The sequence below is a fragment of the Trichomycterus rosablanca genome, chromosome 14 (genome assembly GCF_030014385.1).
Source record: "Trichomycterus rosablanca isolate fTriRos1 chromosome 14, fTriRos1.hap1, whole genome shotgun sequence".
Lineage (NCBI taxonomy): Eukaryota > Metazoa > Chordata > Actinopteri > Siluriformes > Trichomycteridae > Trichomycterus > Trichomycterus rosablanca.
This window is the reverse complement of record NC_086001.1, coordinates 20,982,984-21,006,886: the sequence shown is the minus strand read 5'-3', so window position 1 is coordinate 21,006,886 and position 23,903 is coordinate 20,982,984. Positions and strand designations below refer to the sequence as shown.

Below are 23,903 nucleotides of genomic sequence, written 5' to 3'. Positions count from 1 at the left end.
TCTCCAGTGTGAATGCGCTGGTGTATTTTGAGAGCACCCCGGGTACTGAAGCTCTTCCCACACTGTGAGCAGACGTTTCCTTCTTCCTGTGTGGGACTGAGAGAGGTGTTAATGCTGACAGTACCAGAGGACGTTTGCTGATTACTGGAGCTTCTGGTGGGCGTCAGATCCTCATGTTCAGTCTTAATCTTCACCAGAGTCTCATATTTATCATGGTTGCAGCTCTTGATGTGATTGTGGAGATGATTTTGGGTTGTAGAGGAACGTGGACACGAGGAGCAGCAGAAATCCTTGTTCAGTTCTGAAGCAGAAAATAATCAAATACATTTATAACATTATAAATAATCAAACACATTTATAACATTATAAATAATCAAATACATTTATAACATTACAAATAATCAAATACATTTATAACATTATAAATAATCAAATACATTTATAACATTATAAATAATCAAATACATTTATAACATTATAAATAATCAAATACATTTATAACATTATAAATAATCAAATACATTTATAACATTATAAATAATAAATACATTTATAACATTATAAATAATCATATACATTTATAACATTATAAATAATCAAATACATTTATAACATTATAAATAATCAAATACATTTATAACATTATAAATAATCAAATACATTTATAACATTATAAACAATCAAATACATTTATAACATTATAAATAATAAAATACACTTATAACATTATAAATAATCAAATACTACATTTATAACATTGTAAATAATCAAATACATTTATAACATTATAAATAATAAATACATTTATAACATTATAAATAATAAATACTGTTAGTAATTGTTAAACGGAGATCTGATGCTAAAGTCCTGTAACGTGATTCATCCTGCATTCATCATTTCCTGCTCACACTGATCTGCATGAGCACAATACAAGCTTTCACTGTATGATGCTTCATCCCAGGTTCCTCTGATTCTATTCAATCCAAATCTTATTTTACTCAAGATAAAAAATATCTTACTGAGTTCATCTTTATCTTCAGGTTCTTCCTTCTTCACAGGCTTCATCTGGAAACCTCCACACTGTTGGACCTCTGGGGTGAGGTGTTCCTCAGAGGTGACGTGTTCCACAGGGATTAAAGATCCTTCACCTGAAATTCATCAATATGTGAAGAAGAAACTCAACAACTGGAGGAACCTGAAGGTTGTGGGTTTAGTTACCACAAATAAATACTACTTAGATTTAATCCAGACTGGAAGTATCAGCACTTCTCCACAGGACAGTACGGTACAGTACAGGTTCTAATCCCACTATCCACATTCTCTTATTAGTTCTAATGATTAGTGACTCCAATACTAACCAGTGTACTGTACCATACTGTACTGTACCACACTGTACTGAACCATACTGCACTGTACCACACTGTACCTCACTGTACTGAACCATACTGCACTGTACCACACTGTACCTCACTGTACTGAACCATACTGCACTGTACCACACTGTACTGTACCATACTGTACCACACTGTACTGTACCACACTGTACCTCACTGTACTGAACCATACTGTACTGTACCACACTGTACTGTACCACACTGTACTGTACCATACTGTACCACACTGTACCTCACTGTACTGAACCATACTGCACTGTACCACTCTGTACTATACCATACTGTACTGTACCACACTGTGCTGTACCACACTGTACTGTACCATACTGCACTATACTGTACTTACCACACTGTACTGTACCACTCTGTACTGTACCACTCTGTACTGTATCACACTGTACTGTACCACACTGTACTGTACCACACTGTACCTCACTGTACTGAACCATACTGCACTGTACCACACTGTACTGTACCGTACTGTACCACTCTGTACTGTACCATACTGTACTATACTGTACCACACTGTACTGTACCATACTGTACTATACTGTACTGTACCACACTGTACTATACTGTACTGTACCACTCTGTACTGTACCATACTGTACTATACTGTACCACACTGTACTGTACCATACTGTACTGTACCACTCTGTACTGTACTGTACCACTCTGTACTGTACCACACTGTACTGTACCACACTGTACTGTACCTCACTGTACTGTACCACACTGTACTGTACCATACTGTACTGTACCATACTGTACTGTACCACTCTGTACTGTATCACACTGTACTACTCTGTACTGTACCACACTGTACTACACTGTACTGTACCATACTGTACCACACTGTACTGTATCACACTGTACTATACTGTACTGTACCACTCTGTACTGTACCATACTGTACTATACTGTACCATACTGTACCACACTGTACTGTACCATACTGTACTGTACCACTCTGTACTGTACTGTACCACACTGTACTATACTGTACTGTACCACACTGTACTGTACCACACTGTACTGAACCATACTGTACTGTACCATACTGTACTGTACCACACTGTACTTTACCACTCTGTACTGTATCACACTGTACTACTCTGTACTGTACCACACTGTACTGTACCACACTGTACTGTACCATACTGTACCACACTGTACTGTATCACACTGTACTATACTGTACTGTACCACTCTGTACTGTACCATACTGTACCACACTGTACTGTACCATACTGTACTGTACCACTCTGTACTGTACTGTACCACACTGTACTATACTGTACTGTACCACACTGTACTGTACCACACTGTACTGTACCACTCTGTACTGTACTACTCTGTACTGTACCACACTGTACTGTACTACTCTGTACTGTACCATACTGCACTGTACCACACTGTACTATACTGTACTGTACCACACTGTACTGTACCATACTGTACTGAACCATACTGTACTGTACCACACTGTACTGTATCACACTGTACTGTACTACTCTGTACTGTACCATACTGTACTGTACCACACTGTACTGTACCATACTGTACCACACTGTACTGTACCACACTGTACTGTCACACTGTACTATACTGTACTGTACCATACTGTACTGTATCACACTGTACTGAACCATACTGTACTATACCACACTGTACTGTACCATACTGTACTGTACCACATTGTACTGTACCATACTGTACTGTACCACACTGTACTGTACCACACTGTCTGGTAGGAAAGTGGCATCATCTCCATATTTACTTACAGAAGTAACCTCCATCTTCATCTTTTTCCTCCTTTTTTATTAGTTTCTGGAATCCTTCATTTTGTGGATCCATGGGGGTTATGTGTTCCTCTTCTGCTAAATTCATTATTATAGATCTGATAGACAGACAGACATGTAAACATATAGACAGACAGACAGACATATATATGAACTTTATTAGCTAATAAAGAGAAATCCAGGAATACTCTTTCAGACTGTTTTAACTGCCTATTCTTTAATGCTGTGAGGCTGTAAACAGAGTGAAAATGTTGAAACTATTGTGGGACTGAGCAGCATCAGACAGAAAAGACTTCTAATAGAACTTTTTGGGTTGGTTTCACAGACAGGGATTAAGCCTAGTCCTAGACTACACAGCATTTTGAATGGAGATTCTCTGTTTAAAGCAAAATGTAGTCCTGGACTATAAGCCTTAATCCCTGTCTGGGAAACAACCCTTTGAGTTTGGTGGAAGTAGGGCTGGATGATATGGCTAAAATTTATATCACGATATAACTTCTAATTTCGGTCGATACGATATAATTCCGATATCGATATGAATAATATAAATGTCAGAAAAACTGCCAAAAACACCAAAATTGGAAGGCTGTACCTGCAAACCTCTTTTCTGTTTTCTGGCAAGAAATACAAGCTGAATACACGACTGAATTAGTCCTTCCTTTCTTATCAGCTATTTAATCTGCTTCTTTTTCAACTGTGGACAGTGGCGGAGCCAGACAATTTCCATATGGGTGGCCAGACTGAGACCATTGCTCACACAGGGGTGGCACAGAAACTGTCTGATACCTTATTTTTTGTATGTGGATAGTAGCTGTTGATCTAGTAGTGTTTTGGTCACTCACTCCTTTACCTATACAGGCAGTGAGTGCCATGTAGAATTTCATCAAGCCCAGTATAATAAGCTTTTTATTTTTTCTCATTTTCCCTGTGAAAAACTAAAATATAGCCTAGAACCTTAACAGAATTTCAAAGATATTCCTTTGCAATACTTAATCATTTGACTGCAAACTTGTGTGTACTGATGAGACTCATTTAAACCCCAGAACATGCTAGTGTGAATGCATGGAAAACAAATTTTAATTTTCTTTCAAGAATATGATTTACATTTACATTTTCAGCATTTAGCAGACGCTCTTATCCAGAGCGACTTACAGAAGTGCTTCTATAGTGAACATTTCATTTCTCAAGTTTAGGTAAACAACAGTCAAAGAACACAAATCTGCTAAAACCTGTTAAAAGGCTTTTTTTTTTTTTTTTTTTTGAAATGGAAAAGAATGGAACAAAATGTTAGTAAATAAGTACAAGTCAGCTTAAGTTTTTATTAAAAAGGTGGGTTTTTAATCGTTTTTTAAAGACAGCAAGATACTCAGATGTTCGGACAGACAGAGGAAGTTCATTCCACCACTTGGAACAGAGAACAGCCTTGATGCTTGTCTTCCTTTAGTCCTGGATGGGGGCTCAAGTCGAGCGAGACTAGAGGCTCGGAGGTTGCGTGGTACAGAGCGGGGTTTGATTAGACCACGAAGGTAGCTTGGGGCTGGTCCATTTTTGGCTTTGTAGGCGAGCGTCAGTGTTTTAAACTGAATGCGTGCAGCTACAGGAAGCCAGTGAAGAGAACGCAGCAGTGGGGTGATGTGGCAGTGTTTGGGTTGGTTAAAAACCAGACGTGCAGCTGCATTTTGAATGAGCTGTAAGGGTTTAATAGTGGACATGGGAGCTCCTGCCAGAAGGGAGTTGCAGTAGTCCACCCGTGAGATTACAAGTGATTGCACCAGAATCTGGGTAGCTTCCCTGGAGAGAAATGGACGAATCTTCCTGATGTTGTACAGGAGGAACCGACACGCTCTGGTCATGTTGGCTATGATCATGTATGTATCATATGTATCATATGTATGTATCATGTTGTATGTTGGCTATGATACATACATATGATACATTCTGACCAACACTATTAAGCTAAATCAGCATTGAAAATTGACTTTACTTTTAATAGCCTTCTACAATGCTGGGGCTTCTTAAAACTGAATATTCTATTTTCAGTAGAAGTGTTATTTAAATGCTATTAAATTGTTTTTGAAAAAAAAAAAAACGCCCAATTAGGAGGAAAACCGCCCAATCTGGCAACAGTGGAATGCGAATATCCCGTTTGTGCCTTTACTCGTAGCGCGCCACAATTAATAAGAAGTAATATTAATAACTGGTATTAGTACTCTGTAGTATTAGTACTCATTAGTATTAGTACTCAGTAGTTGTACTTCTTCTGTAATAGTGTTGGTGGTTGACATTTATGTTGAGTGCGCTGTTGAATTGCGTCCCTGTGGGAACACCTGCGTGCAAAAATGCTTCCGCAAAAAAGTAACACCGGCAAAGCGGCCACGCCCCTGACTGTGGATGCTCGTTCACTCACAGCTGTTGAACTCATTTAGCCGCTAATATCCACCGTGTTGTACCGGAGTGTAATCAGCGGTAACGCTGAGCACCGGCTTCGTGCCTGTGGTGTACGTCATCACGCACTGACGTAAGCATATCGATCGAATTTGTTTAAAAATCATATCACCGTTATTGAAACATTTTCTATCACGATATACAGGGGTTGGACAATGAAACTGAAACACCTGTCATTTTAGTGTGGGAGGTTTCATGGCTAAATTGGACCAGTCTGGTGGCCAATCTTCATTAATTGCACATTGCACCAGTAAGAGCAGAGTGTGAAGGTTCAATTAGCAGGGTAAGAGCACAGTTTTGCTCAAAATATTGCAATGCACACAACATTATGGGTGACATACCAGAGTTCAAAAGAGGACAAATTGTTGGTGCACGTCTTGCTGGCGCATCTGTGACCGAGACAGCAAGTCTTTGTGATGTATCAAGAGCCACGGTATCCAGGGTAATGTCAGCATACCACCAAGAAGGACAAACCACATCCAACAGGATTAACTGTGGACGCAAGAGGAAGCTGTCTGAAAGGGATGTTCGGGTGCTAACCCGGATTGTATCCAAAAAACATAAAACCACGGCTGCCCAAATCACGGCAGAATTACATGTGCACCTCAACTCTCCTGTTTCCACCAGAACTGTCCGTCGGGAGCTCCACAGGGTCGATATACACGGCCGGGCTGCTATAGCCAAACCTTTGGTCACTCGTGCCGATGCCAAACGTCGGTTTCAATGGTGCAAGGGGCGCAAATCTTGGGCTGTGGACAATGTGAAACATGTATTGTTCTCTGATGAGTCCACCTTTACTGTTTTCCCCACATCCGGGAGAGTTACGGTGTGGAGAAGCCCCAAAGAAGCGTACCACCCAGACTGTTGCATGCCCAGAGTGAAGCATGGGGGTGGATCAGTGATGGTTTGGGCTGCCATATCATGGCATTCCCTTGGCCCAATACTTGTGCTAGATGGGCGCGTCACTGCCAAGGACTACCGAACCATTCTGGAGGACCATGTGCATCCAATGGCGGTGCCGTGTATCAGGATGACAATGCACCAATACACACAGCAAGACTGGTGAAAGATTGGTTTGATGAACATGAAAGTGAAGTTGAACATCTCCCATGGCCTGCACAGTCACCAGATCTAAATATTATTGAGCCACTTTGGGGTGTTTTGGAGAAGCGAGTCAGGAAACGTTTTCCTCCACCAGCATCACGTAGTGACCTGGCCACTATCCTGCAAGAAGAATGGCTTAAAATCCCTCTGACCACTGTGCAGGACTTGTATATGTCATTTCCAAGACGAATTGACGCTGTATTGGTCGCAAAAGGAGGCCCTACACCATACTAATAAATTATTGTGGTCTAAAACCAGGTGTTTCAGTTTCATTGTCCAACCCCTGTATATATATATATATCGAATTATTGTCCAGCACTAGGTGGAAGTGGTTTTGTGGCCCAAAGTGAAATGATTAAGTCGGCCTTAAAACATTTCCAAAATACATGAATCAGCCTAAACATAAGAAATGTGTTTTTGTAACTTGGAAGAAATCACAGATTCTTACGTTTGGATTAATGATAAATGACAGAATCTGTTTACAGAAGTTTAGATCAAAACTTTCTGATGTTCTTTACATCTAGTTTCTCATCCACTCCCAATAACAGTGCTGTACTAATACTTTTAACTTTTACTATAAACCTGTAAAACAACCTGGAAACAAAGCTACAAGAACTCGCTGTTTCTATCAAACATTACAAACTGTAAACAAAGCTGAAAATGTGACGCGTTTATATCAAAATGTTAGATTTAATAATGAATAAACTCTGAATCCGTTACAATCCACTGATTCGTCGGTTCAATGAATCGGTTCATCAGTACTGAATCATGTGTGATGCTAACAGTTAGCGGAGCAGCTAATAGTTTGTTTGTTTAAATAAAACTGGAGTTAAAGCTCCTCAAATCCTCACAGTGATGTTTTATTATGAACTCTAGTTTTATTATTAATTAGAATGTGGTTATAATGAAATATAAGGGTTATAATTAAATACATATTTTACTTACAGATGAGGCTCTACAGTACAAACACAGCAGCTTCTTGTTCTTCTTATGATGTTTAATGGCGGTTGGCAGAACAACTTAAGACGCACCAGCGCCACCAACTGGACTGGAGTTGAACAGCAGCTTAGCAGTAAAACATCTCCATTAGCACATCTGTATTAGTGGTGTGCGATACTGCAAAATTTGATATCGATCCGATACCAAGTAAATACAGGGCCAGTATCGCCGATATCGATCCGATACCGATACTTTGTACTTACTTGTAGGGAAGAGCAGTGTATCATGATTGATGAATGTATCATCACTTTGCTTTTGACTAAAAAGTAATTTTATTATTGTAATAAACTAATGAAGTCTGAGGTTTTTGTTGAGAAACAATTATATAATAAGAAACATAATTCCCCCTCTCATTGTACACTCTGGCTTTTTGTAAAATAAAGTACAGAAAAAGTTCCGGGAATCTCCCGCATATACATAGCAGCTTCCTGATTCCCACAAGTCAGATAAAATCTCCCGGAATCTAGAACGAGCGGCCAAGAGCGCGCACACACACACACACACAGACGACACGAAGGTGACACAGACTTTTTTAATACGATCGTGTATTAAATCCGTTATCTGATATACAATCTAGCGCACTGTGTAGGGAACATAAATCAATTGTATAATTTACTGTCTAGTGCACTAAGTAGGGAACATAAATCATCATCTAGTTATACTTTCTAGTGCACTATGTAGTGAACATGAATGTGTTAACTAATACACTCTCTAGTGCACTGTGTAGGGAACATAAACCAATTGTCTAATTCACTATCTATTCACTAATTCTTTTTTAATATACAATCTAGTGCACTATGTAGGGAAACATAAATCCATTATCTTGCACACTATCTGGTGCACTATGTAGTACACATTGATGTCTTTGTGATGTAAACAGTTAGTTTAGTAGCTCAGTTAGCAGCTCCTAAAAGTTCTGTTATCACCCCCATATCCTTTGCTGTGTGCGAGAGGTTTTTAGCTTTTTTTTTTCCCTGAAATGAGTTTTTGCAACTTGGGATGTCTGACATGTTCACCTCCATCTATCCATCCAGCTAAAATACCATAAACGCTACATAAAAACATGTGGAGCTAATGGTGTAATTATTAACCTTTGTGTTCAATTCTTCTTTTGTGGTTCCATGGTGTAATGGTTAGCACTCTGGACTCTGAATCCAGAGATCTGACTTCAAATCTCAGTGGAACCTGGTTTTATTTAGGTAAAAACACTGTTATCAGTGCTGAGTAGAGAATAGTGTTCCACATGTGACTGCTCTATGCCGAATTGTAACACCAAAAAACAAATTATTGTTTACAGCGCCAACTACCTAAAGGTTTAGAAACGTTAGCAGTTCCAGGATGGTAGCATTCAGCGCATGTGCAAGTACAACAGAGCGCTTGTGGGGTGTAGACCACGATTACTTGTGCTATTTGTGTCGACCAAGCAGATCACCATTCAGGAAGGTATATCACTGCCAAAATACGAGCCAGTTTGTTCAGTACAACTTTATAAGCCAACAGCAGCGAATAAACTTAAGAGTCACCTTAGATTACATGTTAACTTTCATCTATCCATCCAGCTTAAATACCATAAACACTACGTACAAAACATGTGGAGCTGTTCTTACTACAGTAAAACACACTGAACTGACTTTTAAAGTGAAGTACGAAATGTTGTACAGAGTACGTTCCCATCTAGTGGTGCTAGATATATTACAGCTTGTTGCTTGGGTACAGATTTGTGACATTATTATTAAATTGTTGTTGTTGTGTTTGTTGTTATTTTTTAACTGTTCATGTTTTTAAGTGTAAAACCATAAACAGCACCGTCTATAAATAAATGAATATTGTGCTTCCAACTGAGATTTTTGTTTACGTGAACAATGTCTGAAATTTGATGAGCTTGACTAGTTTGTAATATGTGTTAAGATGATGAATGAACTTAAACACTTGCTTTCAAATTTTAAGTTTTAATACAACGTGACACCGGCAAGATTAAGAAAGCAAAAATAAAGTGTCCCAAGTGTTTTTGTAACGTGTTGTAGACCCGCAATGGTGACTGTTTTTGGTATACAGGAAAGAAAAGATCATTTCAATTATAATACAATACAATACAGCGACAGTAAGTCTGTGTCTGTTTCTGTTACTTATTCTGAATTGTGTTTGTTTGTAAACTGTGAATTAGTTCTTAATCTGGTCGTGATGTTAGTGAATTAAACCTACATCTCTCTGATGGTCTGACCGATGAGCTGTCTGTTCTGACATGCTGCTTAAGCCTGGCTAGCTCAGTCAGTAGAGCATGAGACTTTTAATCTCAGGGTCGTGGGTTTGAGCCCCACGTTGGGCGAGAATCTTCATTTAACATCTACAGAAACCAAAAGGACGTTCTTCCACTTTGTACCGTCGGTCTCCGGTGACTTATCAGGTGGATATTTGTGCTTTTAGGACTGTTGTTTACTGGATGTTTTTCAGTTACTTATTTCCACTATTCTGTGGGACTACATCCCAAAAGAGACAGTGGCCAGTACAGGGATCGACCGCGACCATGGCGTTATTAGCACCACGCTCTAACCAACTGAGCTAACTGGCCTATGTCCAAGTGCAGGGCATATACCCACATACCTGATTCTACACTGACAGCCCTTCAGTTATGGAGCTGCCACACAGAAACGATGGAGAGCTTTACTGTTGGTCTCAAGTTCGTCTCGGCTGTAGGAGAGGAGACTTAATGAAAGAATTCAGTTTAAATATTAATTTAAAAAGCTTACCCATGATGATTTACCAGGTTGTTTTTTACAGTTTCCTTTCCAGTCGTACCTCCACACAAACCAAAACACTCAATCTGTAAAAGAAAGACCAGTACCAGGGTGTGTCATGGTATGGGGGGTGTCAGTACCAGTACCAGGGTGTGTCATGGTATGGGGGGTGTCAGTACCAGTACCAGGGTGTGTCATGGTATGGGGGTGTGTCAGTATCAGTACCAGGGTGTGTCATGGTATGGGGGTGTGTCAGTATCAGTACCAGGGTATGTCATGGTATGGGGGTGTGTCAGTACCAGTACCAGGGTGTGTCATGGTATAGGGTGTGTCAGTACCAGGGTGTGTCATGGTATGGGGGTGTGTCAGTACCAGGGTGTGTCATGGTATGGGCTTGTGTCAGTACCAGTACCAGGGTGTGTCATGGTATGGGGGTGTGTCAGTACCAGAGTGTGTCACACACACTTATACCTAGGGTCCCCTGTTACCCCCAGGACATGGGGAGAACATGCTAATTTCACTCGATAATTGAACCCAGGACCCTCCAGAAGCCGTCCCACAGTGGAAATCAAGTCAGTAAATGTGCAGTCACATGAATCCAGTCATGCCCATATATGGTAAAGGTAAATTCACTCTGCTCCCTCGGAACGCTGTGACATCACAATGTGGACCTGTGCTCTTCAGCAGCAGCATTTAGATTTTCTCCTCATTTACGATGGCTGCTTCTCTGAGACAGAGGTTTCTGCGTGTGCTGTGTTGCGGGGCGCCTCCCCGGGCGTCCTCCAGCGGCGACCCGGGTCACGGGGGAGGTGCGGCGGCAGAGGAAGCACTCCTGATGGAGGGGTTTCTGTTTAAGAGGACCAGGAGTGTGTTTAAAACCTGGAACAGGTCTGTACACTGATGCTTAGTGTATATATCAGGAATTCTCTCTATATATACACTCAATATTATATATATACACTCAAAATTATATATATACACTCAAAATTATATATATATATATATACACTCAATATTATATATATATATACACTCAATATTATATATATACACTCAATATTATATATATATATATATATATATATATATACACTCAATATTATATATTTACACTCAATATTATATATATACACTCAATAATATATATATATATATATATATATACACTCAATATTATATATATACACTCAATAATATATATACAGTGTATCACAAAAGTGAGTACACCCCTCACATTTCTGCAGATATTTAAGTATATCTTTTCATGGGACAACACTGACAAAATGACACTTTGACACAATGAAAAGTAGTCTGTGTGCAGCTTATATAACAGTGTAAATTTATTCTTCCCTCAAAATAACTCAATATACAGCCATTAATGTCTAAACCACCGGCAACAAAAGTGAGTACACCCCTAAGAGACTACACCCCTAAATGTCCAAATTGAGCACTGCTTGTCATTTTCCCTCCAAAATGTCATGTGATTTGTTAGTGTTACTAGGTCTCAGGTGTGCATAGGGAGCAGGTGTGTTCAATTTAGTAGTACAGCTCTCACACTCTCTCATACTGGTCACTGAAAATTCCAACATGGCACCTCATGGCAAAGAACTCTCTGAGGATCTTAAAAGACGAATTGTTGCACTACATGAAGATGGCCAAGGCTACAAGAAGATTGCCAACACCCTGAAACTGAGCTGCAGCACAGTGGCCAAGATCATCCAGCGTTTTAAAAGAGCAGGGTCCACTCAGAACAGACCGTTGGTCGTCCAAAGAAGCTGAGTGCACGTGCTCAGCGTCACATCCTGACAAACTGCTGTCTTTGAAAGATAGGCGCAGGAGTGCTGTCAGCATTGCTGCAGAGATTGAAAAGGTGGGGGGTCAGCCTGTCAGTGCTCAGACCATACGCCGCACACTACATCAAATTGGTCTGCATGGCTGTCACCCCAGAAGGAAGCCTCTTCTGAAGTCTCTACACAAGAAAGCCCGCAAACAGTTTGCTGAAGACATGTCAACAAAGGACATGGATTACTGGAACCATGTCCTATGGTCTGATGAGACCAAGATTAATTTGTTTGGTTCAGATGGTCTCAAGCATGTGTGGCGGCAATCAGGTGAGGAGTACAAAGATAAGTGTGTCATGCCTACAGTCAAGCATGGTGGTGGGAATGCCATGGTCTGGGGCTGCATGAGTGCAGCAGGTGTTGGGGAGTTACATTTCATTGAGGGACACATGAACTCCAATATGTACTGTGAAATACTGAAGCAGAGCATGAACCCTCCCTCCGGAAACTGGGTCGCAGGGCAGTGTTCCAGCATGATAATGACCCCAAACACACCTCTAAGACGACCACTGCTTTATTGAAGAGGCTGAGGGTAAAGGTGATGGACTGGCCAAGCATGTCTCCAGACCTAAACCCAATAGAACATCTTTGGGGCATCCTCAAGCGGAAGGTGGAGGAGCGCAAAGTCTCGAATATCCGCCAGCTCCGTGATGTCGTCATGGAGGAGTGGAAAAGCATTCCAGTGGCAACCTGTGAAGCTCTGGTAAACTCCATGCCCAGGAGAGTTAAGGCAGTTCTGGGAAATAATGGTGGCCACACAAAATATTGACACTTCAGGAACTTTCACTAAGGGGTGTACTCACTTTTGTTGCCGGTGGTTTAGACATTAATGGCTGTATATTGAGTTATTTTGAGGGAAGAATAAATTTACACTGTTATATAAGCTGCACACAGACTACTTTTCATTGTGTCAAAGTGTCATTTTGTCAGTGTTGTCCCATGAAAAGATATACTTAAATATCTGCAGAAATGTGAGGGGTGTACTCACTTTTGTGATACACTGTATATATATATATATATATATATATATATATATATATATATACACTTAATATTATATATATATACACACTCAATATTATATATATATTTACGATGTGTTTGATCTGTGCAGGCGGTGGTTCATCATACAAAACGATCAGCTTCTCTACAAGAAGAGGTTTAAGGTAGGTCACATGACTTTACATGATCTAAATCAGCTCTCTCCTGGACTCTGTGAAATACCCATAATGCACCGCAGTCTTACGCCCCTCATCATTCGGGCGCATCACAGCAGAAGTCAACTTCTGTGCTGGGCTGTGTCCCAAACCGCCCCCGTCATGTTTACGTCTGGGATGATTTCACCGGCGTTTATATCATCGACTGTATAAATAAGAAGGTTTTATGTTCTATTCCCCCAGCGTGACTTCACGGTGCTGGCTGAAGACCTGCAGCGCTGTTCGGTCCAGAGCTGCGAGGACACCGGGCGACGCTTCTGCTTCCGGGTGGTCACGCCCACAAGGTAAGTCCAGATCTATAATCATCAGAAATAGACAGACAGATGATCAATAGACAGACAGACAGATGATCAATAGACAGACAGTAGATATCTATCTACTGTCTGTCTATTGATCATCTGTCTATCTAGACAAGATGATGGATAGAAAGACAGACAGGTAGATAGACAGACTATTTATCCATCTGAATGTCTGTCTATCTATCTGTTTATCTATCTACTCAATCTGTCTATCTGTCTGCATCCTATATAATCTGTATCTATCACCGTGTGTGTACAGGAGCTGTACGTTCCAGGCCGACTGTGAGGCAGGTAGACGGGCGTGGATCAGCGCCATTCAGAACCTGACTGAGAGAGAAGAAGAAACAGTCGAGAGCAAGGTGAATTATCATTACCACTATACTCCGGGAGGGGAGGGGTTCGGTTCTCGATTTTGTAACACCAGTTTAATGCGTCTGAATCAGGAGGAATCAGACGGGTACAAGAACGATTCGGAATCAGATTCCTCAAGCAAGCAGACAGACTCACAGGGACCACGAGTGTCTTCTGAAGCTCCAGGTAACCCTAACACCACCACGTTAGAGTTCCACACTATTGAACTCTAGTGACTATATATTTAACCCTTGGGCTTCGTAGGTGGGATCAGTTCTGGAGAAGTCGTCTGTGATGCTCTCGAGAACAAGGGTGAGTACACCGAACCTTTATGTAGACCCTTATTTTTGGTCCACATGACACATGGAGCATCATTGATGATACTTGTGTTGAAGATGCTGAAAGAGAAACCACCGACGGAGGACATCAAGAGGAGAAGACGACCAACACGAACCCGGACAGCTTTGAGAGCGGACACACTGTCGGAGAGCTGCTGGGAAAGGGAGGCTGCGGTTCCGTCTACGAAGGCGACTGTAAAGCGGATGGGAACCAGGTGAGTATCAGTTTGACGACCAACCAGGACTTTATTGGGTCACTGTGGCGGATGGGCTCTTCCAGCATGGCTAGAAGAGCATGACCAAGACTTCAGAGTACTACCATGGCCCTCTAATTCCCCAGACTTAAACCCAGTTGAGCGTCTGTGGGACCACCTCAAGCAGCATCATGGCTCCAGATACCTGTAACCACCTACCAGGACTTTATTGGGTCACTGTGGCGTATGGGATCTTCCAGCAAGGCTAGAAACATTGGTTGGAAGAGCATGACCAACACTTCCGAGTACTACCCTGACCCCCTGATTCCCCAGACTTGAACCCACCTCGATTGTCATGTTGGCTTTACGGATCCTCCCCTGGATCCTCCCTTGGCTCCAGATACCTGTGACGACCTTCTGAAGAGTCAGATGTAGCTGTTTGGGTTCCTCTGCTCATGAATGAGATACATGTAGGATGAAACAAGAAGAGGCCAAATCAGTAATAATAATAACATGTCTCTTGTGGGCAGCAGGTAGAGGTACCATGCGCTGTACCCGAGACAGACGACACCACAGAGGGAACGTCACGTGTGGTTGAGGACGTCTCTGAGCTGCACAAGTGCTATGAGGTTTACAAAACCATTGGATCAGGTAACTGGTACCACTTTCAGTCGTCTCTCTGCCTTTGTGTAACACAGATGTGCATCTTTTAAAACCTGACTTAATATTTTTTTTTTTATTCAATCGTTCTTCAGGTGGTTATGCGACGGTCAAGCTCGGCAGGCACATTCAGACTCAAGAGCCAGTGGCCATAAAGATCCTGGAGAAGAAAGAGCTCGGGGTTAGTTTCAGCAAAACCGTCTGTTAAAGACAGACGTGTCTCAGTTTCCAAACGTTTGGTTCTCCTAATTCTGATTTGAAAAGTCATAAAACTGTTCCGGTTTCATCCCTATTGCAGGATGAGTTGTCCGATTTGAGGATAGAGATTAAAGCCCTGAAGAACCTCAATCATCAGCACGTGTGCCGCTTGTACCAAGTCATGGAGACTGCTGACCAGATCTACCTGGTGCTTGAGGTACCATCAGTGGTTGAAAACTATCAGATTTGATTTAATCTCTGGATTTACGATGATTTGCTGCTCACTTGACTCGCTCTCTCCTCCAGTTTTGTCCGGGTGGAGATCTGTTCGACCACATCGATAATAACGACAGGTTGTCGGAGGAGGAGACGCGCAGGATCTTCCGTCAGATCGTCTCGGCGCTGGCCTACGTCCACAGCCAGGGATACGCCCACCGTGACCTTAAGCCAGTGCGTCAGCCAAACGATTTCCACTTATACTTTGTGCTCTTTCTTTGTTAGTGCTTGGACATGACGTGTTTTATTTTGACTCTCAGGAAAACATGATGCTGGATGAGAAGAACAACATCAAGCTCATCGACTTTGGTCTCTGTGCCAAACCAGAGGTTCGTGTCTCTCCTAAGACTGTAGTGTATACTTAAATCAAGCGTGCCATTCAGAGAGTCTAGTAAGGTGGTGTGCTTACCCCCATCCATCATGCTAAAGCCTTGCACACATGGTGTCCACAATTAGTTTCAGTGATCAGTTAGATGAACAGGACATCACAGAGCCATGCTGGTTCAGTTTGTGTGCTGTGTTGCAGATGCGAGTCAACAGTTGGACCTTTGGTTGATAGAAATCTGTTTTGTTGTAGGGTGGATTGGGTACTGCTCTGATTGAGGGCTGTGGAACCCCTCCCTACTTGGCACCAGAAATCATTGATGCGCAACCCTATCTTGGTGCAGAGGTAGGTTTGTGTGGGGTGTGTCCCCAGGTTATTCCTGATAAACTTCAATTGAAAAGTCTCCAAATCCAAGGTGTTCAGTCCCCTCTGTAGCCCCATTCATGAGTTATTCTATGAGGTCTGGATGAGGGGACTGACCAGGGTAAAGCATGGTTAAAAAAGACAATGAATATGTGTGTGTGTGTGTGTGTTTTAGGCAGATGTTTGGAGCTTGGGTGTTGTCCTATATGACATGCTGTGTGGCTACCTCCCGTTCGATGGTGACAACTTTGTGGAGCTCCATGAACAAATCACTGTAAGTCTTGGAACTACAATGAAACACCATTGGCATACACGTCTTGTTACGATTATGAAATTGAATCCATTATTTAATGATCAGCAGCATGTTAAACATACAGTAAAAGTAACAGTAACGGCTTGTGGCGATGTCCTTTGATCAGATGTGATTGTTTTGCTCTGTGTTTCCTCAGAAAGGACATTTTGACACTCCTGACTGGCTATCTCCTGGTTCTGTACTGCTGATTAAGGAAATGCTGCAGGTGTGTGTTTATGGTGTGTTTAATGTGAGCAAAGTGGGTGTGTGTTTCTCTGTGGGCTTCATCACCTGAAGTTCTTGTATCTTGTCCTGTAGGTGGTTCCAGAGCGGCGCATAAAGGTGGAGCATCTGCTGGATCATGAGTGGGTAATGAAGGGGTACAGCAGCCCTGTGGAATGGCACAGCACATGTCCGGTACAACATCCACCCTAGACGTAGTACAGTGACATGATGGAGATCCACCGTACAGAAGATTGTATCTTTATTATCCTACATACTCATATATTTGTGTCTGTGTGTGTTTTTGTGTCTCAGCTGGATCATCTAGATGAAGAAAGCATCACTGAGATGGCTGTGATGTTCAGACAGTCCAACCAAAGCATGAAGCAGCTGGTGTCTGAGGTACATTTCAGTACTTGTATCTGCATCAACACAGATGCTAAAATGTAGACACATATTTATTAGTGATCAGACCACAGCTACGTATCTTTTGCTCTTGAGAAGGAAGCAGCGCAGTAGTCCAGTGTGTAGCTGAGCGGACGTGTAAGAAATAGTAACATTTCCACAATCAGTGTATTTTACCTGATAAACGCTGCTCTACATGCTCATCTGTCCAAACACTACAGCTTCTGGAATGTTCTTACACCTCTTCTTGTTTTATTTAGCAGGAGACACCGTCGGTGTGACAAGGAGGGACGATGGTGGCACCATCCAATCAGGAAACGTTACATCTCAATTCCACATTTCAATGATTGTTGCAGATGTTTCTCTCTAACCCATCCTCTCTCTCTTTTTTTACCAGAACGATGCATTTTGGGTATCTGTGTGTGACTGGTTAGATGAACTCCACTGAGGTGCCGCCCTTGTTGATTCACACAGCTGTATGAGAAGTGTAGAACATGGATGACCAGGATCAACAAGCATCAAAATCTTATTACATTAAATAATAAATAAATAAACTCACTGAATATATGAAGGTGCATGGATGTTCATTTTTACAATAGCAACACAACGTTTCCTGACATGTTACAGAACATTAAACTCAGCAGTGAAGATACAGACCTACTGTCAGCTCACTCAGAGCAGCCTGAGATCGTTACCCTAAAACTTTATAAACTCATGTCTCTCAACTCATATTATTTCATTACAATTCTACAAAAGGGCCACAAGAGGGGGACATCACAAGGATTGTTTATTTCAACAAGGTCAAAAGATCTCGTCCGCTTTTTTCAAACGTGCTTCCAATCTGGAGACTAATGCCAAGTTCACACTACACGACTGATCGGCCATAGGGGGTCACACACTACACAATCTATCACCAACTGGAATCGCGGGCGAGCTTCTGTGGTATCCCAAACTACGTTTTGTTACGAAAATGTCCAAAAATGCACGTAAACAAGTAGTGAGCGATCAAAGTTTGTGCGCTGATGTGCAGCGTAAAATAAAAGAGGAAAAATAAATGAATCTGAGTGGATTTGGCTTGGATTGTTCTATAGTAAGTTGGAGGTTAATAAATATTTTTTGCAGTGCAGCGTGGGTGTTTTGTAGAAAACGATCAGGTCAGAAATACTTTAAAACTTGTGTGTGTGCTGATGTATTCTGATATAAACTATATTACGCCCCTGTCCCATCTTTTTACACTCCTCCCCTGCATTTCCCCTCACACTCCTCCCCTCCCCTCACTGTTCGATATAGCAGTCATTGCCAGTCGGCCAACTCAGATGCAGATATCTGACATGCTAGAAATCTCGATTCGGTCCGGAGCCGATTTGGAGCCGCTTAGTGTTCACACATAGCGATTGTGAGAGTTTCGATCTCCGAGCAAACACTGAGTTGCTACCGAGCCGGCAAATCAGGACAAAAGTCGTGTAGTGTGAACAAGGCATAAGTCTGTCTAAACCCACCCTTCACATGCTAAAACTAGCAGACCTTGTTCATAGGTATGTGAGCCCAAATCCTCATTAAAAACATTTTGTACGGTTTGCAATGAAAGCTTTTAGACAGCCATGACACATTTTGAAAGTAGCCCAATTTTCAACCATGACTGAATTTTTTAAACAAGCCCAATTTGGCGGGAAAATCGTGAGAGTTGCCAGGTTCAGCAGAATTATCCAGCCTAATGTCTGGTCTAAAATCAACCCTGAAGCTGAAACTAGCCCAGAATCCAGGGTGTCACAGATATTGGTGAAATGGCAAATGATCGATCAGTACTACTAGTGAATCTTTTATTATTAATAATAATATACTTTCATTTTACATTCCGATTGATACTTTTTTGTGATGTATTTTGTTTACATTGGTATTACAGCTAGTAATATTTTATCATTAAACCATTAGTCGTTTTATTAATTTTTTATAATCCTTTTAGATCTCATTAAAGAACATTTAATAGTAACACTTTAAATACTAAAAGCTCTAAATTTCACTTCTACTCTTTTCTGTTCTTTCCTCTCCTGTTTTCTTCTCCTCTCCAATCTTCTTTATTAACAATTTAGTCTTTTCATTCTCTTATGATTTATGAATAGAATTTTAGGTTACATGAAGAACTATTTTGAATTATTACCCACCCAGTCCTTTACATCCACTTTCTATTGTCGCTCCAGCTCAAGCCTACATACAAATACATGGACCGTCAGTTTAGTCACATTTAACAACCATGGACACATTTGCTGACATCAGATTCAAAACCAAACTCTCATCACACAGAGGACTCAGATGGAATTTACAGTTTAACAAATACATTTATTCATCAATAAAGAAACACTTGTCTCCCGACCTCTCAACTGGTCTTGGTCAATTGATCACCTCCATGATAAGAAAACACCTGAACTACCACAATAGTATTTATTTATTTTTGAATGTAATTTCAGTGCAGTCTGTATTAGGATTTATATGAACTGGGTTTTATGCACTAGAAGATGGTGGGATAATTAAATGTAAATATGAGTATTTCTTTTAACAAAGGAGTTTAGTTTTAATCTACTTTAATAAACACAGAACAACTTTTACTTTCAAGTGGAAGAATTTTACCCTGGTCTTTATGGTGTTTGCAAAGTTTTCATAAATGAATAGCCTCTTACTTTAACACTTCTAGGTCTACACTCCAAAATTCTAGTCTTTAGATGATTTCCACTTATCAAATAATGAACCGTCCTCCACCAGAATGTACATGAGAAGGTGTGAATGGAGGGCTGTGGACTGAACAGTGTTGCATTGTTCTATCATCATGAGTCTTTGTTCTTTGTGTTTATCTATACGTAGATCAAATTAGTGGTAGCTAAACTCCTTTGTTAAAAGAAATACTCATATTTACATTTAATTATCCCACCATCTCCTAGTGCATAAAACCCAGTTCATATGAATCCTAGTGAAGAAAAGCATGTTTTAAAGTGTAAAACCATAAACAGCACCGTCTATAAAGATGAATCCTCTTGTGCTTATAGACTAGTTGGTTTGTAGTGTTATTTTTAAGCTTCTACTGGTGTGAATGTGTGAGTTGGAAAACAAAACATGACATTAGAGAAACTGCTTGGAAGAACGTCTAGGACTGACTGTAGTCCTCTCTAAAGCTACCTGAGCAGTGTTGGGGTAGTTACTCAAAAAAGTAATCCATTACTCATTACTTACTACTTAACTACAATTGTAATGGGATTACTTTACTCATTACATCCTGGAAAATATAATCTCGTTCCTCATTACTTTACTTTCACATTACATTCTAAACCCAAACAAATACTGTATACTGGAATCACATCTACAAACAAATTCTATTTATTTACTTTATTTATTTAGTTTCAGAAAAATCCTCTCTTGTACAGAGATGTGCTTGTGTTTGTTTCTGCTTTAAAACACAAACGCCATGAACCGATCAGATTTAACATCATTAAACGAGTTTATTCCTTAATTATTTGTCCTTATACTAGAGGAGCGACTCGGTTCTTTTAGTTCATTTCAAAAGAGTTTAGTTTCATTCAATAAAATCGGTTCGTTCACGAACAACTCATCCCTCATCACAGTAACTGTAATGTCATTACAAATATGTAACTGTAACGCGTTACATGACTTCGTTACAGATAAAAAGTAATCACGTGACTGTACCCCGTTCCCCCCAACACTGTAGCTGAGAGATACAGGGCTAATGGAGATGTTTTACTGCTAAGCTGCTGTTCAACTCCAGTCCAGTTGGTGGCGCTGGTGCGTCTTAAGTTGTTCTGCCAACCGCCATTAAACATCATAAGAAGAACAAGAAGCTGCTGTGTTTGTACTGTAGAGCCTCATCTGTAAGTAAAATATGTATTTAATTATAACCCTTATATTTAATTATAACCACATTCCAATTAATAATAAAACTAGAGTTCATAATAAAACATCACTGTGAGGATTTGAGGAGCTTTAACTCCAGTTTCATTTAAATGAACAAACTATTAGCTGCTCCGCTAACTGTTAGCATGATTCAGTACTGATGAACCGATTCATTGAACCGATGAATCAGTAGATTGTAACGGATTCAGAGTTAATTCATTATTAAATCTAACATTTTGATATAAACGCGTCACATTTTCAGCTTTGTTTACAGTTTGTAATGTTTGATATGTTAGGATGAATCTTTTGGTTCAAAAAGTCCTGAAGAAAGCAGTCGAAGGAAGTCCAGAAAGTACTCTTTAAAACACTTTATTAAGTGTAAAAATAATCTGTGAATATATATCAGAGCTAAGCCGGCCGGCGCTCCTTTTCTCCTGCAGTCTAGACACACCACGTAAGAAAGAGGCCGATCTGAGCCCGCCATCCCTTTTTTAAAACTAGTCTAGGCTCCTCCTACGCCGCTGCTGTTGGAGCCAATGAAATGTGCTAAAAAGCCCCGGGCTCCGCCTCCCCCCTTCGGTATGAGTCAGGGGGGGGGGATCCGGGTCACGGCGTCATTTTGAACAATAGACCATGTGGTCTGGATGTAATTTATGTTTAATAATGATATGTTAAAAACCTAACAATCCCCCCTTGAAAGCATCTTAATGCTTTCACAATAACTTTTAACTATAGGTTAGGTGTTTCTAGATCCCAGGAGATAAGGATAGCTGTCAGCAACCCCCCAATTTAACCCCTTCTGACTACATGGCCACTGGGCTGAATTTTATACAATAAAACGTTTCTAAAAATAAAAAGGCTACCAGTTAAACTAAAGGAACCGTACCTATCGCAACAGCTCCTAACCCTGAAACAAACAAACAAACAAAAAATAATAAAAACAGGAAATCAAAATAAAGTAATTTAAAAAATAGGAAATCAAACACGAGAAAAATAAAATAAAAACAATGGGTGCGTGGCTTCTACAGGAAGTCCGTTCAGGTTGTCCTCCACCAGACAGAGCTGCAGATATTCAGAAGGGGCCCATAGCTCCTGTGTCTCTGCATGACTCCTAATGTCTTATGGATTCTCCCCTGTCGGCCTTACCTGTTTCCACAGCAGCACAAACATTTCCTAAAAATAGCAGAGTACCAAACATATATACATTGTAAACAATCCTGAACTAACCCCTTGCGTTTTGCAGCTAAACTATGTGTGTTGCACTTAACTAGTGTTTTCAAAGATGGTCTATGTGTCTGCGAACTATATGTTTATGTTTTTTTTCTCCTAGTCTAACTAAATTCTCCCCCCTCGTCTTGTTCCGCTCCGTTGATTCCGCTGGACTCTTCTTCCACATAGTCGGTTTTGTCGGGCTTTTCTGCTGTGGGTTGTTCCCTGTAGGCAGGTCCAGTTAGTGCCACTTCTGTCCCTTGGAGTGGGTCTTCCAGTCCCCTCAGTGTCTGCCTCTGCCAGTCCTTCCAAGTCTCCTTCCTTCATCACGGTGTGTGATCAGTAGTGCTGGTCCTCTCTCCTCATCTTGTCTGGTCGGTTTTACCTTTAATTAAGCAGAGTTAGTAGCACTTATGCCGCTCGAAGTGGGTCTTCCGGCCCACCTTCAAGGGTATCCTCCTCATCATCATCTACATGATATCTCGACAAATCAGCCAACACCATCTGGATTACTGGTGGATCCTGCCCCCCTTTGCTTCCTCTACACACTACTTCTATCACAAATTTTTCTATTACTACCCTGATGCACGGGATACCACAACAACAACATATCACTAAAATTACCAATCCTACACATACTGACCTCACCAAGTAAGTAGTTTCCCTGACCAGTTCTAGCCTCACTGACTTTACTAACCAATTGCTAACCATGCAATAGGAAACTTAATCAATTCCACTGATTATTCCACAAAGCAATTGCTATATTGGTTTTCAGGGCCGACTGCTCGACACGGACCAGAAAATAACTTACCACACAAACGGTTGGACTTTAACCAACCGACCTGAACCCGTTCAGGCTTTTACAGTTGGACTCGGACCAACTGACCTGGTACCAGGCTTTGAGTTTGGACTCTAACCAAACTGGCATGGACTCTAACCACACCGGATCCTTTGGACTCACCAGGAGTCAAGGCATGCCCACCATACCTTTGTCAGTGAAAGAGGAACCACACCTTAACATTTATCAGTAATTATTTCTAATTATCTACAAGAGAATTCTCAACATACCACTAAAATTGCCAATCCCACACTCTCATACTGACATCACTAAACTCGTAATAACTTCCTTCCAGGGCCCAAACATCCCTTCTAGCCACTTAACCCATTCATACACACATACAATCATACAACAGACAAACATATAAGCTACTTACCCAGCCCTCACCGCAGCCACCCCACTCCCAACATCGGGATACACGGCCACGGTGAGCTTAGACACCACTGCCGCAAGGCTTTCTGGGTAAAGCCCGTGCCAGACCCAGTGGCAACGCTACACT

General features: G+C 41.0%; 1 protein-coding gene and 1 non-coding gene across 2 annotated transcripts in view; both read left to right on the top strand.

The window, feature by feature from the left end:
• LOC134326191 (maternal embryonic leucine zipper kinase-like) overlaps nt 1-18,016 on the top strand; it is a 32,112-nt gene extending 14,096 nt beyond the window's left edge. The window contains exons 3-17 of the mRNA XM_063008383.1: nt 13,721-13,821; nt 14,261-14,373; nt 14,452-14,499; nt 14,583-14,740; nt 15,250-15,370; nt 15,475-15,560; nt 15,678-15,794; nt 15,884-16,027; nt 16,114-16,182; nt 16,431-16,523; nt 16,717-16,815; nt 16,991-17,059; nt 17,152-17,250; nt 17,371-17,457; nt 17,721-18,016. Coding sequence (XP_062864453.1) covers nt 13,721-13,821; nt 14,261-14,373; nt 14,452-14,499; nt 14,583-14,740; nt 15,250-15,370; nt 15,475-15,560; nt 15,678-15,794; nt 15,884-16,027; nt 16,114-16,182; nt 16,431-16,523; nt 16,717-16,815; nt 16,991-17,059; nt 17,152-17,250; nt 17,371-17,457; nt 17,721-17,741 — 1,425 coding nt within the window. The 3' untranslated portion in view covers nt 17,742-18,016. The remainder of the gene's footprint in view (nt 1-13,720; nt 13,822-14,260; nt 14,374-14,451; nt 14,500-14,582; nt 14,741-15,249; nt 15,371-15,474; nt 15,561-15,677; nt 15,795-15,883; nt 16,028-16,113; nt 16,183-16,430; nt 16,524-16,716; nt 16,816-16,990; nt 17,060-17,151; nt 17,251-17,370; nt 17,458-17,720) is intronic.
• On the top strand, nt 8,860-8,931 carry trnaq-cug (transfer RNA glutamine (anticodon CUG)). Its single transcript has one exon. It is a non-coding gene; the product is annotated as a tRNA-Gln (tRNA).
• Nucleotides 18,017-23,903: the final 5,887 nt, after the last annotated feature.